General features: G+C 35.8%; 3 protein-coding genes across 3 annotated transcripts in view; 1 reads left to right on the top strand and 2 right to left on the bottom strand.

The window, feature by feature from the left end:
• Positions 1–12,288, top strand: part of LOC106142507 (adenylosuccinate lyase) — a 36,275-nt gene extending 23,987 nt beyond the window's left edge. The window contains exons 2-3 of the mRNA XM_013344291.2: positions 10,594–10,889; positions 11,149–12,288. Coding sequence (XP_013199745.2) covers positions 10,594–10,889; positions 11,149–12,163 — 1,311 coding nt within the window. The 3' untranslated portion in view covers positions 12,164–12,288. The remainder of the gene's footprint in view (positions 1–10,593; positions 10,890–11,148) is intronic.
• Positions 923–9,246, bottom strand: LOC106142510 (protein snakeskin). Its single transcript, XM_013344295.2, has 4 exons — positions 9,089–9,246; positions 2,742–2,938; positions 1,755–1,884; positions 923–1,178 (listed from the first exon to the last, which is right to left on the bottom strand). The coding sequence occupies exons 1-4, from the start codon at positions 9,137–9,139 to the stop codon at positions 1,083–1,085; spliced, it is 474 nt and encodes a 157-aa protein (XP_013199749.1). The 5' UTR covers positions 9,140–9,246; the 3' UTR covers positions 923–1,082.
• Positions 12,289–12,319: 31 nt separating the features above from the next.
• Positions 12,320–23,295, bottom strand: part of LOC106140978 (uncharacterized) — a 32,609-nt gene continuing 21,633 nt past the window's right edge. The window contains exons 3-9 of the mRNA XM_060947097.1: positions 23,052–23,287; positions 21,706–21,903; positions 20,769–20,892; positions 20,236–20,346; positions 19,379–19,532; positions 18,387–18,599; positions 12,320–17,937 (exon numbers count right to left, since the gene is read on the bottom strand). Of these exons, the coding sequence (XP_060803080.1) occupies positions 12,596–17,937; positions 18,387–18,599; positions 19,379–19,532; positions 20,236–20,346; positions 20,769–20,892; positions 21,706–21,903; positions 23,052–23,287 (6,378 nt within the window). The 3' untranslated portion in view covers positions 12,320–12,595. The remainder of the gene's footprint in view (positions 17,938–18,386; positions 18,600–19,378; positions 19,533–20,235; positions 20,347–20,768; positions 20,893–21,705; positions 21,904–23,051; positions 23,288–23,295) is intronic.

The following is a 23,295-nucleotide window of genomic DNA, read 5'->3' as shown; positions in this document are numbered from 1 at the left end:
TCCAGATCTTAATCGATCGATACAATTATCCAATCTAAATCGAAGCGATTAATCGAGTCGAGAAATCAAATTTATTGAACTACGGCAACTGTTCTTGTTTGAAATAACAAACGAATAACTGGCCACTTATAAATTAATTCTTATTTTAAAACAAGAACAGAAATCTGTAGGTATCGTATATTTATTTAACGACTTATTAATTTGAAATTTTCGTGTTAAATTTTTTGTGTTGCCAACATGATATTGTAATTACCAACAGTTGTCGTATATCACTAAGACACCTCTATTTCGAGTGATATATAACTAATGACTAAACTTGCTACCAGCAGATCCCACTTAACTCTTGACCCTTTAATTTGACTTAAATTAACCCCTGATTCATATTCATCCATTAATTATTTCCCCGTCTGGGACAGGATAATCTTTAGATTAAATAGGCGGAGGATAATTTTGTAAATAACTTCAAATTTATCTGAGTTGATAAGTGCAAAGAAATAGTTAACGTCTTTGCTGAGCATTAGACAAACATATTAAAAAAAATAAAGTGTTCAAAAGATACTTTTTTTTACTTTACCAATAAAAAACAACACACATAATTACATCTATATCCCTTGCGGGGTAGACAGAGCTAACAGTTTTGAAAAGACTGATAGGCTACACTCAGCTGTTTGGCTTAATGACAGAATTGAGATTTAAATAGTGCGGGTTGCTAGCCCATCGCCTAAAATTGGAATCCCTAGTTTATTAGCTTGTCTCTTAGTCGCATTTTACGACTTCCAATCGGACGAGATGGAGTAGTTCTATTCTTTTTTTTATTGGTGCCGGGAACCACACGGCACTCACAGCAACCACACGGCACGGCAAAACAAAGAGTAATAATTGGCTACCTATGTAAAGATTTTGCGGTAGTAAAACACACAAGCGATTTAAAAATAATTTATTTTCAAAAGCTTACATTACAAAAGACAGACTTAACTAATGTATAGAGCGGGGAAGAGGTGGGAATACAATGGAATCATCGATTTTCGTTGCGGTCTATAAAACAAACTTAATTTTACTTAGTATAACTTTATATAGTTAGTTTACATCTCTTTGGTGAAGTGGATCACGGAGAGTGCCGTGTCTAGTAGATACACAGCGCCTTGTATGACACACAGAGCTCCCACAGCCAACCCGACCTGAAAATTAAAAATATCAGTACTCATAATTTATATACAAGGTAACTTATTTTTGATGATTAGTTTGACTTTGGCCTCTATCATTAAACCAAACAGCTGAACGCCCTAACAGTCTTTTTAAGACTGTTGGCTCTGTCTACCCCTCTGGGGATAAAGACGTGATTATATGTATGTACGGTTTGAACTATTTCAACCATGTGCATACATCTTCAATCGTAAAAGATTATGTTGCTCATTTTCAGGTTTTTTGTTAATTTTTTTAGGTCCGTGATTCACTATCCGACATTTTCTTTTTCAATTTGTACCTACTTGTAGTTTTTATTTTTCTATATCTCAATTCCAGGCTTGTAACAAAGTCTTAGTATGTTCTAGCTGTTTGTTTTCAGGCACTGATTATAAAATGACAACTGTTGGAAAGGTTATAAACTACTCGTACTAATGACTCTCTTAGCCAGCAACCTGTCACAAGATATCTCTCAATTTCAATTCTATCATTAAGTCATCCAGTTTAATGTGACCTTCGAAACATGTTAGTTCTGTCTACCCAATTCAGCTTTTTATCCATGGTCTTCTTACCTGCTTCTCGGAGTAGACAAACTGGTACTGCTGCTCGCCCTGGTATCCTCCCCAATAATGTAAGGCTACAGCACCCACTGCTATCCACAAGAACACCCCCACAAAGTTCATGACGATGTCAGCCAAAGCTCTGAAATGTATGAACATTTGCTGTAATAAATATGGTTTAAACTTGTCAAACATGTTCACTTAGTAAGGTCAAAATGGCATCCTACAGCTGGTAACAAGTCTTTACATCGAAGCAAAACAAACCAAGGCCTTTTAAGATCATATCCCTTAATGTCAAGGGCAACCATCTTTATTAACCGATTCCCTCTTCAATTAAATATAACAATAGTTTTAACTATTTTTATTTTTGCCGTGTGGTTCCCTGCACCATTACAAAAAAGAATAGGACCACTCCATCTCTTTCCCATGGATGTCGTAAAAGGCGACTAAGAGATAGGCTTATAAACTTGAGATTCCTCTTTAAGGCGATGGGATAGCAACCTGTCACTATTTGAATCACAATTCTATCATTAAGCTAAATAGCTGAACGTGGCCATTCAGTCTTTTCAAGACTGTTGGCTCTGTCTACCCCGCAAGGGATATAGACGTTACCATATGTATGTATGTAATAGTTTTAACAATTAATTTGATCATTTGTGATTTTTCGGACAGGGACCTGTTAAGGCCCTACAATGTTTTATAAGACATTTGTATAACACTGCCGTCCTTAAACTATACTTAGGGTAACCTACTTAAAAGTCAGCCGTTTTTGTTGCTTGAAGACGGCAGAACAGGTGAGATGCTATTACAAAGTCGCGTGGTCTTTTCATTCCTGTTACAATTTGTCTCGAAATAACCACGAAGACTGGTCGGAAATTTCTGAGCTGTTAAAGAATCTTCACACCATCTGCCGTATGTCTGACACATGCATTTTCCTTCCAGTTCGTGGGAAATAGTGACTGCGTTTGTTTCACTAGTCGAGTGGCTATTCTTGCTTACCTCTTATGTTCTGTAGTACCAAAGAGATAGGTGACGACTTGAACCAGTGTGTAGATCAGGTACCCCACTATAACTCCCGAGGCCACTATCTCAGCGTCTGGGTTCTTCTCCTCGTTGAGGTTCCAAGTACCTCCCACCCCCAGGAACTCCCCATTGTATCCAGTTCTGTACAGCACGAGAATTATGATGTTCAGCACCTGGAAATAGAAATGTCGGGTATGTTAGGAGACTTATCATGTGCTTTTATTTAGTTGTGCCAAAAACAATAGCTTTTGTTAATGATTGTAATATGGTGAACTAGTTCCACAGCTAGGTATATTATTATTCAGATTCTTCCCTTGACTTAGAGGTCTACTTTTAAAAGTTTACCAAATTCGTCCCCTGCAGACTGAGGCAACATGCTCCTGAGACAAACTTTAGGTGGATGATGATGAGTCTTCAAACTCATATCGAATTGCTCGGAAAGGCACGATTTGTAGCTTTCTCACTCCTGAATCGAGCTCATAGGTAAATCCTGGGTCATGCTCAGGGAACATACAACCGGGATAAATGCAAAGTCTTTATATTTATATCACACTTTTCTGAGAATTATTTAATGCTAGTACTCTATATATACTCATCCTTAGAGAAATTGAATAGTATACGTGCTTTTACATTTACCTTCTGCCATATTAGAGCAGCCCTTTTCAACCAAACCGCTACTTAAGGAAGTAAAACTGGAGCGAAAAACAACAGGAAACCAGTAGTTAGACATAATGAAGCCTACAATGAGAGCTCTCATATCAGCATATCCGTGATCAAATTATAAGATCACCTGCATTGAAATCAGCAGTTAGCGTCACCATTCTGATATAGTGTTTAATGACATGAAACTGTAAAGCGACTAAAATCTTTTTCAGGAAAACAAAATCATAACTCAGAAAATGTCTCGTCAGGAGTTTAACTTAACGATAAAAGTGAAGTATTAAAGCAAATCTGTTATAACAATTATTGTGAAAATTTATATCAATATAATTTGTAGAAAGTTCATCTTTGTTTATAATTCTATTACGTTAGTCAATGGTCGCTAGTTGGATGGCCATGGTATACATATTTATAATCCATTACATAACCGTGATTTGCAATCCATTTCTTTTGTTAATGAATTTATTGACAAGAAACAGCAATATAAAATAATACATTTCATCTAGAATTATTTTACTTTTAACCATAAGTTATTTTACAAACTAACGTATTGTAGTAGGTACCTACCTATCAAATGTCTTTTATTTGTCAAATTGACATAAAATAAATAAATAAATAAATATAAATAAATAAATATATACGGGACAAATTACACTGATTGAGTTAGCCTCGAAGTAAGTTCGAAACTTGTGTTACGAGATACTAACTCAACGATACTATATTTTATAATAAATACTTATATAGATAAACATCCAAGACCCAGGACAATCAGAAAAAGTTCTTTTCTCATCATGCCTTGACCGGGATTCGAACCCGGGACCTCCGGTGTCACAGACAAGCGTACTACCGCTGAGCCACAGAGGCCGTCATAAAATCTTGTGAATTTAATGGCACATATTTTTTGTGAGATCAGAAAAAGATATGACCAAGACTTATAATGACAAAATGACCAACGTTACATTTTTTACCTCTATGACAATGATTGCCCCTCACGAGGTCATTCACATGGTCAATTTAGATTCATCTTTCAGTTATACAGTTAATATTTGTTACAAATTTTACTTATTTGAACATATTCTTTAAGACTATTAAAAATTTAGAAAAGAACTTTGTTTGTTTGTAAATACTTTATAGTACAATGAGCCACATAGAAAAGTACTACCGCATGCAACTGAATTGTAAACATATGAAGGGAAGGTATACTTTTCTATATTGTCCATTGTTCTTATTAAAACCGCAGCTTCAAGAACTTTAATTTCATTCTTGAAACTTCGAATTTCCATACTTGATGTCTGATTTGTGTAATTTTAATACGATGAATGTGTTGTACTAGCTTTTACCCGCTGACTCACCCGTGCAAAAGCGCCACCTACAAATATTTATTTCGGAGTTCAAAACAAAACCGTACATGGATCGTATACGCATTTCTACTAACTGATAAGGAACAGATATGTGTTATCGATTTCATTATACGATATGATTCAGACACAGCAATGTCAGAAGCTATGAAATGGTCTTTATTTTCGGTAAATTGTGTAATTCTTATTTAAGTCATGCTTAAACTTCTTTCTTATATTAACTCTTGACTTTACTTGTTGTACCTACATACTTTAATAAGAAACATATTTTAATATGAAATTTTTTAATACAAACCACGCCAACAGTTTGTTATATTTCAGCAAATTTCGTTTTTGTTTTTATGAAGGTACATTGTTTATTTCCATGTTTTAATGAAGTAAATAAAAATATGGACAAATTACACAGATTGAGTTAGCTTAGAAGTAAGTTAGATACTCAACGATGATATTATATATATTATATTAAACACATTTTAATCTTTTTATATTAATGTATTTGTTACTTATTTTATTATGGACTGTAATATAAGGTAAAAAGCGAAAATGATAAATAAATACCTAATTATAAACATCTGCTCACACCTCTTTATAATTTCAATATCGAATCAAATTTCTAATATGACAAATCCTATAAGCTAACCATTTTGAATACTCTAAGATCTAAACCTTATCATATAATAAATAAGAATTTGTTATCATTATAGTTTTTTTTTATACAAAGCACAAGCTCCACAGGATAACGTCAATTATTTGATATAATCGTTACTCATTAAACGGGTCAGAAGTTAATACGAAGGAGCACTGGCATGTGAGTCGTATAGTGTAACACAACCAATTCATTCCGAATTGTATGCAATCAACACATAAAAAATAACGTTAAAAAGTTAACGTTTTGTTGAAAGATGTTCTCTATAAATGAAAAACTGTACAAATAGTAAAAAAAAAACTGTCATAATTAATCTATGCGTTAGTGGGCGATAAACCGATAAACAATTTGAACGATTTAACTACCATTCTGATCAATGTGTTGTAATGTGATTTACATAACGTGTATTATTTAATTTATTTCTGAAAATTGCTAGGTAATGATTGTGTTGATTTATCAATTTAGCGTTTCTAATCTCCAACATTATTAACTTTTTGTACTAAGTAAACTAACTTAATAATTTATAAACTTATTCGTATCAGCTCTGCTTCAATCTACTCTGTGCCGGCAGCTGACAATTACATCGTTGTAATTGTCGCTGCGCCGGCGCAGGAAGCTTTGATTCAAACAGTTTACGTTACGGCATCCGTATCGGATTACAGTTGCAACGTTATTATGCAAATCGACTGTTACAAATAGACCAAACATTTCATTCTTGCAATTTAAGAAAGTTTACTTTAGATGAAAATACGTTCAATGTAATAAAAGGCTTTACCATAGAACACAGTTTTAAATCGGAGCCAAAATGATATTGAAAGTTGTCATGTACCTACCACGCGACCCAGTAACGCACGTTAAAAGATAAAAGATTAAAAAAAATAATTTTCACACAACATCTGATAACGAAAATTGTTTAAAAGCAGACTTATGCCTAAAGCAAGATTTTTAATTTAACATTATGGTTTCAGGATATCAAAAACAAAGAAAATATGTTATATCTTAAAGAAAGCTCAAAAAAATTATAAATCTCGTTAATCTCCCCGAAGAAGATAACATCTGTTACCGAAATTAGATCTAACAATAATCGCTAGATCACTGTATCAATTAAATTCAATCATCGATTGTTGCAATGTAATCCCAATGCATTAGAGTCAATCTATTCGATAAACAATGTTATATTTATAAAGACAACGAATCAAATTGGTCACGTAGTACATAATAGATTGTTCAAGGTAAACAGGACTTATTGTTTAGTGCCCAAAGGAACTATTATCCTTGGCCGCATCTTGAGAATTGTCATCAGCATGTCATGAATCTGTAATGACCAGTTATTTAGATAGATTTGTTTGCGATGAATCAATACGTGTAATAAAATTTAAACAAACCGATGTTCTTACTTGAAAGATATTGCCAAAAATCGATGTGGTCAACTCTGTCTGTCGTCTAACTACAAGAACTCTGTGTGTCTGTCTGTATGTTGATCGAAGTCGCAGGTAACAGCTAGTCTTTAATAAGTACCTACTAATAAAGTGAAGGTAGTTTGAATTTCTTTAATAACAGTTTGCCCCTTAAATTTTTAGATCTCTGACTATTCTACGCTTAAATATATTTTTTTCATATTGACGCATTTAAACGTTCATTTTGTTTATTGGTATTATCAGTTTACTTGGATGTTAATAAAGTCATTTTCTCTGTTTGCCCTAATTTTTTCAATCTAGGTAGGTAACGAATTTGGTCATTGGGTCTTCTGAAGTTTTTCCCATCCAAAAATATAAATCTGAACAAATCTATATATTATTATTATTGCAAAAACTAATTAGGAACAAAATGAAATCATTCAAATAAATAACTACGAAAAATGTAGTATGAATTCCCATCTACCGTTAAAATTTTGAGATTACCTTCTGTTGCAATGTTTAGAAGTAAACACTACTTATCTGTTATCAATTAGTTACTCATGCGCATACTATGTCTTCGCCACTACGGGGACAAATATGACTAAGTATATGAGTAATTTTAAGTCATGCTATATGTTCTACCTACTACTGTATCTAGAAAATATCATTTCCTGTGTATAGTCGGAAGTTCTTTATCTTTTCAAAGAAGATGCTCCACAGGATTTGCCACCCTTGGTTAATCTCCTCCGCCTCCAGAGTTTTCTATCATGGTGACGATAATAAATTTTGGCATAATTTGAATAACCGACCCTAATTCAATTGTTTGAAAGAATTAATAAAATAATATAACAGATAAACACTCAAGTAAATTAATTCATTTCTAATTCAAATCTCAGCCGAACAGCTGAACGTGGCCTTTGAGTCTTTTCAAGACTGTTGGCTCTGTCTACCCCGCAAGGGATATGGACGTGATTATATGTATATGTATGTATGGGCTTATTAACTTTGACCGGAAACTGTTTTACATTTAATTCTAAATAAAAAAAATACGGCTATATCCATACGTAAGTATACACCACCAATCATAAAATTTTTGTGATGATGCGATTGATGAAGTATTTGAAAACAAAACTTTTATTAATGCCGAAAAACATAGGTTAGATCATAACAATTCAAACTTAGGTCATTGTCGATAATCAAAAAAATTCGTGTGAGCATAAAATGGAATTGACATTCTTACAGTAATGTCTGAAGTTATTATGGTTCGATATGAAATTATAAAAGCTACTAAACCTACAAGGTGTGGCATTATCAACGCTGTGATATGGAATGAGGCCGCCAGGGCCGTGATAATCTGAGAGAAATAAGTCGCTATAATTACTTCTACCATAGGATATAAATTCAAATCATTTAGTCCCAGTTGTAACCCTTTATCGACACTGTTAACCTTAAAACCTTATTAATTTTGTGTTTTAATAATATTCTGATCATAAATTTATCTAGATGATGTCATCGTTAAATGATATCTCTTTGTTTTAAAGATATTCAATATATGTTTCAACTATTGGCACGTTTCAATTTGTATTTCATTAATTTGGATTTAGATAGGAAGTGGAAAGATGTAGTCTTTGCCTACCCCTATGGGAAAGAGGCGTAATTTGTAATTGTATGCATGTATCATCAAGTAATAGGTAATTGAAATTATTAATTATTTCAATTAGTCATTGGTTATATTATTCATACAATAATAAAAGATAATTATGGTGTTATTCATAAAGTTTATGAATGAAAAACTGCATTCCATGGTTTTACCTCGTCTAGAACCAACGAATTTTCTGAGAAACCTTGTAATGATTCAAAATTGATGATGAAACAGAGGAAGAGTAATTAATTTTCCCTCAACAAAACTGAATTAAATGATTTAACATCTACTTTAAAAAAAGTTCTTTAAGTAGATGAAAACTCGACAGTAACTGACGGTATTTATATTTTACCTAATAATTGTCTAAGTTCACTACATGCCCGTACAAATTAGCAAAACGTTACTAAGCAATGACAGTATTTGATTAAAGTACTCGTATGTAATACAATTGTATATATTACAAACTTCAATCAAATTATTTCTGTACTTAGTTTTGGCTATCTATTGGCGAATTTTATTAAACATCATTATAAACGAATGAAAACCCGCATTCATCTTATCACAAAGCACAGTCAGCAATGTGCAAAATCGATTGGTTCCATAATTCTGATCATACTTACAATTTTAAGCGCTTTCACGACAATCGTAGCTATCGTCTGTATCGATACCATTTTCACTCGTTGCTTTTGCACTTATTACACTATTATTCACTAGATGCCTTTGTTTTGTGTCCGTTTTTACTCAACTTCTGGCTGTCACTGGTCGAACAACGTTATCATTTTTATCAGTTGGAGGCGGTTTATCTTATCTCGTTCATAGAATTTGTAGGACAGGTTGCAATGTACCTGTTCTTTGAAAAATACTAATGACACATTTTCATAGGGCCTTTATTCGTGTAGTTTGTTTGCACTTGTTATCTGCTTAAATTTTAATGGTATATTGTAAAATTCTTGATATAGTAAGAATGATTCTGAAATGTTGGGATCACCCTTGGGACTTAGAACGTTGATATGTTTTTTTTTATTCATAATCACATTGATTTGTAAATAGGTATATAATAAGTAGCTAAAGTTGTATACAAATTTCATTTTGGCATAGCTTAATACTAACCTACAATTATACTTCCGCAAATTAAAGTTTGTGTCGGTGTAGGTCGTTTTTAAATATTTAACAAATAGGTACTCACCACGTTCACGTTTGATATATTATAAAATTAAAATTTAACTATATCTATGACTTTTATAACTCTCAAATAGTTTGCCACTTATTTTTTTTTTAATAAGTACCTACCTACCAACTATGTTTCAGGTACCTTTATCAATTTCCCTATAAACTTATGTGCAGTAGCAGTTGCCGAAGCTTCAAACATCCCGTATTTGTTACAATATCCAACGTAACGCATTATTATTTGATGACATTTCGGGGCATATAAAGGTCTTCCAACTAGGCCAGTAGCACACACTTGCCCCAAATGCCAAGCCTTGCCAAACTCTATCCTTTCTTTGACAAAACAAAACTAAATCAAACAAATTGATCTAGTCCCAAATAAGTTCAGGACTTGTATTCATACGAATTGCATTTATGATAATATTATAACTACTAAATGTCAGCGATAAAATGTTTGCTCATGGCTCAGAGTTAAGTAACAAAATAATAAAAAGAAGAGTACTCAAGTCTCAAATCAAATAAGCGTGGCAGGAAACCAAACCATGTCGCATTTGCCGAATTTGTCACACTGCTAGTATAATCGGGTTACTTACAAAATTTGTTTAGGTGTTTGGTAAGCGCCCTTTTGTCTCAATTTTCACTTGTTCTGGTGCGGACGTTAGGTAACTATCTATTAGAAATAAAAATCCATTTAATGGTTTGAAATGACAATTATTTTAATTTGCAACTTTACCTCATTCTTTATGTAAACTTGGTACAAACATAGAACTAACAAGTCATATCTACATTTTTTAAAGTCATGAATTTCATTCTAAAATATCTAAATTCTAGCATTAGTCCCAATTGCACCCTTACCTCTCAGGAGGGAAAGCCCTGGCGGTGTTCGTCGTGTGATCTCCTCAGCTATGTATTTACACGCCCTTTGTGCTCAACTGAACTGTTTAATTTATCGTTTCAGGAGCTCGGGCTAGACATCACTGATAAGCAGATCGCTGAGATGGAAGCAGCGATTCACGACATCGACTTCGAGTCAGCAGCCGAGCACGAGAAGAAAGTGCGTCATGACGTGATGGCTCACGTGCACACCTTGGCTGAGAAGTGCCCTAACGCAGCTCCTATCATCCATCTTGGAGCAACGTCGTGCTATGTAGGAGACAACACAGATCTGATTGTGTTGAAGCACGGTCTGGATCTGTTGTTGCCAAGATTGGCGGCTATCATCAGTCAGCTGGCCAATTTTGCTGATGCGCATAAGTAAGTTTTTCATTCAACTTATCGGTAATAGAATCTTACTATGTATCAGCAGCTGAACAGGAATAATACTCGTAGGTATGAAGAAAATCGAGATGAGAATTGATTATTTTATTTGACTCGTTGACTTGAATTACCTATGTATAGATTTAACCAACTAAATAAACCGTACAGCAGTTAAATAAAAGAGAAAAATCTGGACGATATTATTATGTTCTGTTGAATATTACACTTTCTTAACATTTCTTATTTTTGTTTTCAGGTCCCTTCCCATGTTGGGATTTACGCACCTGCAACCTGCACAACTCACCACAGTTGGTAAACGAGCTTCACTGTGGCTTAGCGATCTTTTGATGGATGAGCGCGCTTTGTCAAGAGCCAGAGATGATTTGCGTTTCCGCGGGGTCAAAGGCACCACTGGTACCCAGGCTTCATTCATGCAACTCTTTAAAGGAGACGGAGAAAAGGTTCGAGCTCTAGACAAAAGAGTCGCTGAACTGGCTGGATTTGATAAACGATACATAGTCACTGGACAAACCTATTCCAGGAAAGTAGATTTAGAAGTGATATCCGCCTTGTCGAGTCTTGGAGCTACGGTCCATAAAATGTGTTCGGATATACGATTGCTGGCCTCTCGTAAAGAACTAGAAGAACCTTTTGAAGCCTCTCAGATTGGATCAAGTGCCATGCCTTATAAGAGAAACCCGATGAGATCAGAGCGTTGCTGTGCTCTAGCTCGTCATTTGATTACATTGCATTCAAACGCTGCAAACACTCATGCAGTTCAGTGGTTAGAGAGAACTCTCGATGATTCAGCAAATCGTCGTATAACACTAGCTGAAGCCTTTCTCACTGCTGATGCTACTTTGCTTACATTACTTAATATTTGCCAAGGATTAGTCGTGTATCCCAAAGTTATAGCACGATACATTTCCCAAGAGCTACCTTTTATGGCAACTGAGAATATCATAATGGCAATGGTACAGGCTGGAGGTGACCGTCAAGTATGCCATGAAAAAATTAGAGTACTCTCGCATGAAGCAGGCGCACAAGTCAAACAACATGGCAAGGATAATGATTTGATCGACCGTGTGAAGAAAGATCCCTACTTTGCTCCGATAATCCCGCAATTGGATAAAATTCTTGACGCTTCTACATTTATTGGAAGAGCTCCTGATCAAGTCACGGAATTTATTGAAGAAGAAATCAAGCCCATATTAACCAAATACAAAAGCACATTAGAGGAGGGTCAGAAACCTGTAACTTTGAATATTTAAAGCTTTCTTTTTGTTTTTATCATTATTAAAACTTCCACATTAATAAGAGTAATTCCAAAGTTGTCAACGTTGATAAAATAACTTTTATGATATCGGGAGGTAATAAAATGCTTTTTCATTAAAATGATATATTTACAAGTAAAGCGTATTATTTCTACATTAATTTAGACTGTTACTATTTTACAAAAAGGTAACATTCTAGATAAACTAGATAATGGTAACTAAAGTATAATGAATGATGAATTTATGCTTAGCATGCTAAAAGCAGAATAGTACATAATAAATAACTACAAAATAACAACAAATTGGTGAAATAAATAAGCTTACAAAATTACGTATATTATTTCGTGAAATAGAGAGTCGTAAAACAATTCGTGATCATTTATCACAATTTTGATGGCACGAACGAGATTCGATATTATATCTATTTCTTCAAAGAGTATTCGTTAAGAGTGTATCGCCTTGACAAGCCGGGCCCTGGCTGGGCCAGTTGCAGGCTCCTAAAGAAGGATCGAAACTTAATTGAACGGGGCAATTGAAAACGTGAAGGGTAAACCTTTGTTTAGTACAGTCCCACCTACAAGCATAGAACTTGTTACATTGTTTTGGATGACGGAACAAACCAGCCCTCTGACAATCGACTGAACCTTGCAATGTTTCGTCTCTGCTTCTCCATCCACCTGGGCCGTACCGATCGAAGGCTTGAGAATTGACAATACTATCAGCAGACTCTGCTTTGACAGCTGCTGAGGGAGTGATTTCTTGATTCAGTAAGACTGTTTTGTAAGTAGGAGCGACAGTCACAGCCTTAACTCTTGGTCGTATCTTTAATATCTTTTCTGTTGTCGAAATTACAGTTGGTGTACTTGATACGAAATTTTCGGAATACACTGTATTGCCCTTATTGGATACTACTGGTTCATAGTTGCTTGATTCTTGGTAATCTTGATAGTAAGAGTCATCAGGAACAATGATTGGATTATATGTAGAAGTCACAACTGGAGAAGATTTCACAACATTTTCAGATGATTTTCTTCCCCATTGAGCATTGCTAATATCTCCCCGATCAGAATCATCATAGTCATTACTATAATCATCGAAGTCTTCTTGGTTTTTAACATAGGGTCTCTTCCCTTTAAGAACAAGGACGGGGGATTGACAACTACAAACCGCTCCCAGCTTTCTGACCAAGAGTGGATTAAAGTCATTGATCTTCGTAACAACGGCTACTTTCGGCTTTGTTCTTCTAACAGGTACCGGTGTAACTTCAACAATTTCTTGTTCAGAAGGTAAATAAGTTGAGGAAACCGTTTTTGGGGATAACGAATATGAATCAGAAGTAGATACAATAGGCTGCACTGTAGTGTATAATGATGAAGATACTAATCCAGCATCAGAACCTACTGTACCAAAACCTAACTGCGATTTAGCAGTTTCCACTACTATATTTTGTTTTCTATGTATTTTAGAGTCTTCTGTCGGTGGCAAGTATTCCGGAGCCTGGTACTGGGTGGTTGATTCTACATATCGATATGGAGTACTAGTGCTTGACACAACTGTAGGTTTTGATGTAGTATAAGAAACCTGTGATACTAACCCAGCATCAGGACCTACTGTACCAAATCCGAGCAGATTTGATTTTGCAGTTTGTACGACAAGATTTTGTTTTCTTTGCACAGGAGCAGATGTTGAAACTGTATATTCTTGGTAAGGATTATAACCAATATCAGCATCAGCAGATTGTTCATTATATCCAAAAGTTTCAAAATTCACAACTTTAGCCTTATTTTCCTCTGATGGTGGTAAATATTCAGGAGCATTATATTCAGTTGTCGATTTCACATACACGGAAGGATTTTGCGTAGTTGATTTATAAACTGTTCTACGAGTAGATGGAGGTAAATAGGCGTTTTCCACGTTGGGTGCTAAATATTTAGGGTTGCTGTACTCAATATTTACTTCAGAAGCTGGAGGCAGATATTCCTTTGGTGTAGGAGGTAAATATTCCTTTGTAATAGGAGGCAAATATTCGTTTGATGTAGAAACAGTGGAATAGCTGGGCGAGAATGTCGATGAAACTATTGGTGTGACCGTGGATACGACTGGAGGCAAATATTCTTCCGCTTTGTACCCATCTTGTATTTTAGGAGACTCATAAGCAACCTTCTTGTATTTAGTTGTAATCGTTGTACCAGGGAAAGTTGATAGGTGAATAGATTCTTTTCTAGGTTGAGAAATATGAGAAGTATCAAAAGAAACCTGTTGAACAGGCTGGGATTGCTTAATATCATATTCTTGTGTATATTCTGGTTTATAATAAATCTGTTCTTGAGCTTTATGGATGACAGAATTATGATGCTGTACAATTGGTGTAGATACTGTTGAGTAGGACTGATAATCTGATTTCTGTGGAGTATATTGTTGAGTCTTGTAAGTTTCGATGTTTTTGGGACTTTCATATTCATTATAATGGTCTTCGTATGCCAACGTTGATGGCGTTGTTGAAACAAAAACTATATCTTTCCCTGACACATGTTGATTTACATTAGATTGATGGAAAACCTGATTCGATACGATACTACCATCAGAATGCGACTTTTGGCCAATAAATTCAATTTCTCTTTGAATCTCAGGTTGGTTATAGGAATACCCTCCTTGGTCTATTTGTGAAAAGGACTGTTGAGCTTCAATCTTAACAGGGTGACTAACATGAGTGACTTCATGTTTGTGAGCAACGATCGGTTGATAAGTTTGTGTGTAAACAGTAGCAGTTGGTTGTACATATGGAACTGGGGTAACATTTTCTGTATATTTCAAAATAGGATTTTCATAAACGGTCACAGAAGGTTGCTGGTAGTCTACTTCTACTTTAGGAGTAGATGAAACTGGAATATAATTTTGAGCAACTTTATGAACAGTTTGATGACTATAAATTTGTGGCTTATATGTTGAAACAACTACTGGTGCTGGTGACGTAACTTCTGATGTAGAATATTGATATTGTGGTGATTCCTCAAATTTAATATCAGGTTGTTTGTATTCATAACCTGAGTCGGAAGATTCATGAGAATGAGAATAAGTATTAATTTTACTGGCCTCTACTTTATGTAAAGTCTGGTGACTAAACACGTGAGGTTCATATGTTGATACAACAGGCTGCAGTGAAATAGCTGGCTGAGGAGTTGAGTATGTAATCTCTGATTTCGGTTGTTCATATAACACACTAGATTGATAACCAGTGCTTCCATGATCTATCGATGCACCGTAATCATTCTTTTCTTCAGATTTGTGAATGGTTTGATGACTGTATGCATTTGTTTTATATGAAGGTTCTACATAAGTAGTCGGAGTAACATTTTCAGTATAAGTCAAAATGGGGTTCTTATATATAGAAACGGCAGGTTGATATGCAATTTCAACTTTGGGTACAGAAGTTGATGACACCGGATTATAATTTTGTGTTTCAATTTTATGAATCGTCTGATGACTGTATGAGTGTGGTTTATACGTACTCGTAGATACTACTGGAGCGGGGGTTGAATACTCAAAAACAGTCTTTGCTCCATCTTCAAATTTGATTGCTGGCTTGCTATATTCGTATCCGGATTCAGAGTTTCCTTGAGTGTAAGTCTTTACTTGACTGGCGTCAACCTTGTGCACCGTCTGGTGGCTGTACAAATGAGGTTGATAAGTAGATACAACGGCTGGTTGGGGTGTTGTGTATTGTATTACAGTCTTTGGTTGTTCATATTCATAACCAGTTTCCTGAATCCCTACGGACGGTATGTTAACCTGACTTGATTCAACCTTGTGGATTGTTTGATGACTATAAGCATGCGGTGAAGCTTCAGTAACTGATGGTCCAGTTGTGTAAGCAACAATCTTCTTAAATGGTGGTTCTGTTACTGGAACTGCAGTTGAGTAATCAAATCCAACAGATTCAACATTGTGTAATGTTTGTTGACCATAGCTGAATCCTTGTGGTTTAAATGTTGAAACAGGTACTACAGGAGCAGCAGTAGTGTAAGTTAGACCGTCTTCAAATTTAACATCAGGTTTGGAATAGTCGTAACCTGATTGTGATTTCTTAGCAGATGACTGACTTGATGCATACTGATTTGAATTATGACTCTGGCTTTCGTATTGATAGTTAAAAGCTTGATTATAGTCAGAAACTTCGACTTTAGGAGTGTTGACATGTTGTGTAACAGCTACAACAGTGGGTTGAACGTAAGTCACTGCAGGATGAGTTATACCAAATACTTGTGTAATTGTGGATTTTGGTGCTTCTGGAACGAATGTTGTTTTGTATGTTGTTATCGGTATAGCTGTAGTGACAGCGAACGGTGTTGCGGTAGTTGGCACTCCAGAAGAGGTGGGCGTTGTAACGTAACCATAACCGTCTATATTTTGACTGTCTGTTCCAACATGTGAAACGGAAACTGCTGGTTGATCTACATATGAAACATGACCCGGATGCAATGTTTGACGACTAACTTCACTAGTTAATTTAGAAGCTGCATTATATCCTCCTTGATAATTAAATTGATCGTTGTAATCCGCATCAATCAATGTAGTTTTTCCAACTAATCCCACATTAACTGCTCCAGCTGTCAAAGTATGAGAAGCTCCAGTGTATGTTTTAGAATCACTTACGTAATTTCCTGTATTAGCACTACTATAAGCTCCGTGCTTTATTTCGATTGAATGGGATAACTTTTCATTATTTTCAAATGAATTAGCTCCACTACCAATATGACCTTCCGCTCGATATACACCGGCTTCATATTGTTTTGAGTTTCCGTTTGAGTATCTGTCAGAGTAATCATTATTATAAGAACCAGAGTTGTCAGTGGCATATGAACTAGAATACTGCCCTGTATAACCATTATTGGAATATCCAGATTCTACATATGCTCCTGAATTATCATCTTTATATCCACTGTTAGAAGAAATAGATTGTACATATGATCCGGAATTGTCATCTTTATATGCCCCACTCAATGAATCTGATTTAACATATGAGCCCAAATGGTCACTTCTAAAGTTGGATTGTATATAAGATCCAGACTTATCTCCTCTATAACCACTATTAGACGAGTCTTGTTCTACATAAGATCCTGAGTAATCAGCTACATATTGTCCGGCATTTCCTTCTGCATATTTTTCTTGATAACCGGTTTGAGAATAAGAGCCTGCGTATTTTCCAGCATCAGAGTAATCGCCAGTATGTTTGTAAGCTTGATCATCATGGACATAGGGCTGGGCTGGTGCATCAACGTGTTTATAAGGTTCTGCATAATCTCCTGAGGGATCATGAACATAGGCGCCAGATTCGTTGTCATCGTAATTAAAATTATTTTTGTAATTTCCTGCATACACATTAAAACCGTTGCTTGCTCCGGCGTTTTGATTAAAATTAGCGTATGCAAGATTTTGATGTTTAGGTTTAGAAGGTAATCTGTAGTCGCCTAAAATTATAGAACCACTAGTATATTTCTTTGGTTGAACTAATCCTACGTTCGCGTTTATAGTGGCTAAGTCGCCAGCTTGATACGCTAATCCATTGACGTCTTGAGCTTGAGAAAGTCCCGAATCATACTGGCCATTAGCCAACTCCTGAGAAGCTATGAAATTTCCGTCTAAGGCGTCCTCTTTAGTCAGAAATCCGTTTTGAATTCCAACCAAGTTGTTAAGTGAAGCCCCAGAGACAAGGCTTTGATGAGCAGCAACGTTAATGGCGTCTGCAGTCTGGCCTTGGAATCCTACTGCACCTGTAATTACATGAATAATGATTGAGAATACTTCTACAATGAGATCGCAAACGTGGTAGATTATGAAATGCATACATACATATGGTCACGTCTATATCCCTTGCGGGGTAGACAGAGCCAACAGTCTTGAAAAGACTGAATGGTCACGTTCAGCTATTTGGCTTAATGATAGAATTGAGATTCAAATAGTAACAGGTTGCTAGCCCATCGCCGAAAAAAGGATCCCAAGTTTGTAGGTAAGCCTACTCCTTAGTCGCTTTTTACGACATCCATGGGAAAGAGAAGAATGGAGTGGTCTTATTCTTTTTTTATTGATGCCGAGAACTACACGGCACTTTTGAAATGATTGGGGGTTTTATGACTATAATCGTTACAATCTTCAAACAGTACGCCATTATTTAAAAAAACAAAGACAATTAAGGGTATATTTAAATAGATGGAAGGCTAACCAGTCAATGTAGCAGCGGAGAACCCATGTGCTTCAGCTTCATAACGGGCGATATTCCCGCAAGCAGGCACCAGCCACGGCCAGTCGCACTTGAGCTTCTCGGCGTCGAACCCGAGACCGAACGGACAGCGGAACTCGTACGCAGTCAACGGCGCCTTCCCGTGGTCCAGACACGCGAAGAACCAACGGCAGTTCTCAGGGTCAGCGTAGTAACCTGATAATGTATGATAATTAACTTTACAAATACGTCGAAGATTTCTACATATGCATATACATATTTAAAATTACGTCTTTAGACGGAGCCATCAAACAGTCTTGAAAGAACAAGTCACTTTCAGAGAAGCAGCTGACACACACTATGCTTTACTTCGCTACCAAGCCAACATGAAAGGTTCAAATCCTTCAATTTCAAAGCAAGTCCCTCGACTTGTAATTTCTTCAAGAAGTCAATGTTATCTAATTTCGTCTTATCATAACATCGCCATAGTTTTTCCTTATTCTACACAGAATGAATCCCTTTGTATTTGCCTAATATTTAACCTATTAAAAAAAACCCTGATTTCACCCTTGGGGAGGACCAACGGACAAATACCAGGATACAATCAAAGTGTATACTGTTCAAGACAGATGAACCAGACTGCCCTATTGACAATTCGACTGCACAGTCGAATTCGAATAAAGCTTGACCAGAAATATATTAGCACATTTGTCAATATATTTCTGGTCAAGGCGCTAGTTCTGCATTTCTTATGGCAACATTAAAAACCTAGTTATGTCATAATGATACAAAAATTGTACACCTCTGTGTGAAATATAAACCGCCTGTTTGAAAAGATGAGTAGGTAACAGACGTATCCATAAACAGGACTGAATGCTTAAAAGCATTGGGTTATGCTCAATTTTTCATTTAGTTTTAGCCTCCATAAAGCGAAGTCTGCCCTTCATATCTGGCCTAGCTATACCTCTGTTGGCAACAATTGCATTATGACAAACCTTCGTGTTCAGGACAGATGAACCTGGTCTGCGGCACGGGCGCGATCTCAGAGGAGCCGGGGCAGGCCTGCGAGTGGGGGAGGCTGCCCGGCCACACGCACACCTCGTACCGGGAATCGAACGCCAGACCCGCGGGGCAGTCGAATTCAAATACCTTGAAAAATATTAAATATTCATCTATATTAATATTATAAAGCTGAAGAGTTTGTTTGTTTGAACGCGCTAATCTCAGGAATTACTCGTTCGAATTGAAAAATTCTTTTTGCGTTGAATACACCATTAATCGAGGAAGGCTTTGTGCTATATAACATCACGCCGCAACTATAAGGAGCAAAGAAATAATTTAGAAAATTTATCATGATTATCATCGTCATGTTCATAACATTTTCTCCATTTATTCTTTGTCCTCTGAGTGATCACCATACTTCTAAAAATCCAATGAGTAAAGCACATTCAAGTAAACCTATTACAAATTCAAAGCTTAACTTTAAATGTAGGGAGGTGATGCGATATTCGATGAGAGAGAATGGAAATTGATATTTATTATTTGTTAAGAATAGAATAGAATCTTTATTTGCTTTTGATAAGGGTTTATAAAACATATTTCCTCCTGTTCAGCCATTAATTAAAGCATGCAAATATTATAAATAACACATTATGTCACATAAGTCAAATAAATATACTCTTAAAATTTACTCTTAACAATTAAAGATTAGGTAAAATTGTTAAATGACACCATATTGTACATAGTTAAAGAACTCCTTTCTCTTTGCACTTGTAATTCTTAAAATCTTTTTAATATAACATTGAATTCCCACTGAAACAAAATTTTCATAGCATAAAAATTCTCAACTTACAGTATATTCTGGCGAAAGCTGATCAAACTTGACACATCGGTAGAACCTGGCGCAGGAGCGAGGGTGCACGAAGTAGCCCTGACGTGAACAGGAGAATTCTGTTCTGGTGTCCTGGAACAAATTGATTTTGTTTAAAACACACACACACACATAATAACGTCGTGATCCAGGGCTGAGGTAATTGTCATATCTATATGAATCAGGAGCCTGAGTATAAAGAATCTGGAAAAAAATTAAACTAGGAGCAAAGATGCAAAAAATTGTTTTTGCCCTTATAAATTTTACATACATACATACATATTGTCACGCCTATATCCCTTACGGTGTAGACATAGCCAATAGTCCCGAAAAGACTGAATGGCCACGTTCAGCTGCTAATTAATTAAAATTCATAAAATTTAACTATCCTATACCTATTAAAATAAACAAGTTTCAGAATACTTTTTTGTAGAAGAAAATATGAATATGCATGCATGTGTTTGTAAAATATGTTTTAATCAATCTTATTATTTTATCTCTTCAATAAAACCTACCTCTCTTATAGAGTGTATGACACCGTCAGAGTCCACCACCTGGGTGATCCTGTACGGAGACACCTGCAGAGCGTCCAGCACTCGGGCGTGGCTCGGGGCTGACAGGATCTCGTGTTCCAGAGACCTGAAATGAAGAAAACATTATAAATAAAAAATAAAATAAAAATAAAATCCATTCATTTCAGGCTACTGATAGGCTCATAATGCAAGAGAAAAGACAAAATCATCCATATTCACATTAAAATCAATCAAGTAATTATTTGTACTCCATTTTAAATCAAATTAATTCACTAGCATCAAAATTTCATTTAGTCAAAATAATTCATTATAAGTACTCGTAATACGTCAAACATCAATTATTATCAAATTTCATTAATTAGATTTACAAATGTCAAATAGGTACACAGTTATTAAGTTTTCTTTTGTCTTTTTCATTTGAAGTTATTAATCTATAGTATACGGAAGTTATTAATTTACAGTATACACGTACATGACGGCCTCTGTGGCGCAGCGGTAGTACCTACGCTTGTCTGTGACACCGGAAGTCCCGGGTTCGAATCCCGGTAAGGCAAGATGAGAAAATAACTTTTTCTGATGTGCTTGGGTCTTGGATCATTATCTATATAAGTATTTATTATAAAGTATAGTATCGTTGAGTTAGTAACACAAGTCTCGAACTTACTTTGAGGCTAACTCAATTAAAAAAATAAAAAAAAAACAAAAAAAAATACACCTACAAACACTGCCCACATTACCATGATCACCTGGTATGCAAGAATACTCGAAGGTACAATTATATTTCCTTGAAATTTTCACGTGCAGTAACGAAACATCTCTTCACCGTTTTTTTTTAATTCATTTCATAGTGGACTTACACCTACAGGCACCTATCATATTCAACCTTACGCACAGATAAAATAAGGTTAAGTGCACATACCTGAGTACAGCCGCTCTCGGAGCTCGACTCTGCTGGTTGAGCACCTTCATGAGGGACGCCTTCAGGGTTGGTCCACAAGGCGTCTCCACGTCCCGGTCTGCCTGGTGAAGCGCCAGTCCAGCCAGTCCTCGGACCCTCGCGTATTTGCCCTTCACGTCTACGGAAGAAGCGTCCTCGAAAGATACCCAAGTTGTGTTCCTTGACAATAGAGAATAAATGTTAGGATATTTCGATTTGATACGAACAACATTTAAATTATTTTTAATACGGTACCTACAGTCTCAAATCAATGAAAGCTGTTCCTAAAATATATTTTTTAAACCTGCAAACTGTGTGACAAATTAGATTTTGAGGGATTGGACGCCGTTTCCCGAACTTATGAATAACCATGTTTTTTTTTTACAATAGGTAGGTACTGGGTATATACTTATGCAGTTTAGTTCGTAGATGAAGACAGGGATAAGATTGCAGATGAGAGAGAAAGGTAACATCATAAAGATTATGTAAATAAAGTCGTCTTTTCTGTAATAGGCATGTATTTTATTTACTTGAAACTGTTCGTTATTGAGACTATTTTAGTAAATAAGATTGTAAAATCTGATTCTTGTACTAGTACTCATAAGGAATGGCCGGAAAGCCCTACATATACTATAATATTCTGCTATCTAACTAGTTTTTAGAAACCTATTCGTAACTATAGGTCTCAGTTTCAAAAGTGGCATGAATAAAGTTAGGAAACGAGCCTCTATACAATACCAACCTATTAAATACATCAATCAAGCATCAAATAGTTTTGAACTGCAATGATGTAAGGAATAATCTAGAAAATTTAGCACACAGCAAACAATAGTGTCGGAAGAGAACATGTCGAACAATTAGTTCGAATACATTAGTGTTAAGAAACGGAATCCGCACCATCATATTGTCCTATTGATAAATTCCACCCATGTATGAACGTATTGCATACTAAATGACTTTGGTGCATTAGTTATTACTACTACTAGCTGTGCCCCGGGGAGTCGCTCCCGTGGGAATTTCGATATAAAAAGTACTTATTATGTTATTCCAGGTTACATTCTACCCGTATACCAAATTTTATCAAAATCCGTCCGGTAGATTTTGCGTGAATGAGTAATCTTTGTTGTTTATAATGTGAGTAGGATTTTAGGATTAATTTTATAATGAACTTTTCACCTTTAAAAATAATAAACATACATGTAATCACGTCTATATCCCTTGCGGAGTACACAATGCCAACAGTCTTGAAAAGGCTGAAAGGCGTTTAGCTGTATGGGTAAGATATATATAAACTTAAAGCAAATTGCTTTTAACATGATTTAACTCACTTAAAAGCATAAGGCGCTGACAGATCTTGATCTCTCTCCAAGGTCCACCTTCCCTTCTGCAGCATTCGGCATAACTCAGCCTGGTCTACCACCTTGGGCTGGTCTTCCACCGTGGGGCTCCCAGGAGTACTGAGGGTTTCATTGAGAAGGGAGAACTTGAGGGCGGTGGCGGGGAGGCTGATGACCACCTTCGAAGCTGGTACTCCGAGACCGACAACCAGGTCGACGACGGAATCCTAAAAAA

Source organism: Amyelois transitella, chromosome 12, assembly GCF_032362555.1.
Source record: "Amyelois transitella isolate CPQ chromosome 12, ilAmyTran1.1, whole genome shotgun sequence".
Classification (NCBI taxonomy): domain Eukaryota; kingdom Metazoa; phylum Arthropoda; class Insecta; order Lepidoptera; family Pyralidae; genus Amyelois; species Amyelois transitella.
The sequence above is the reverse complement of the archived record's forward strand: the minus strand, read 5'-3'. Positions and strand labels throughout refer to the sequence as shown.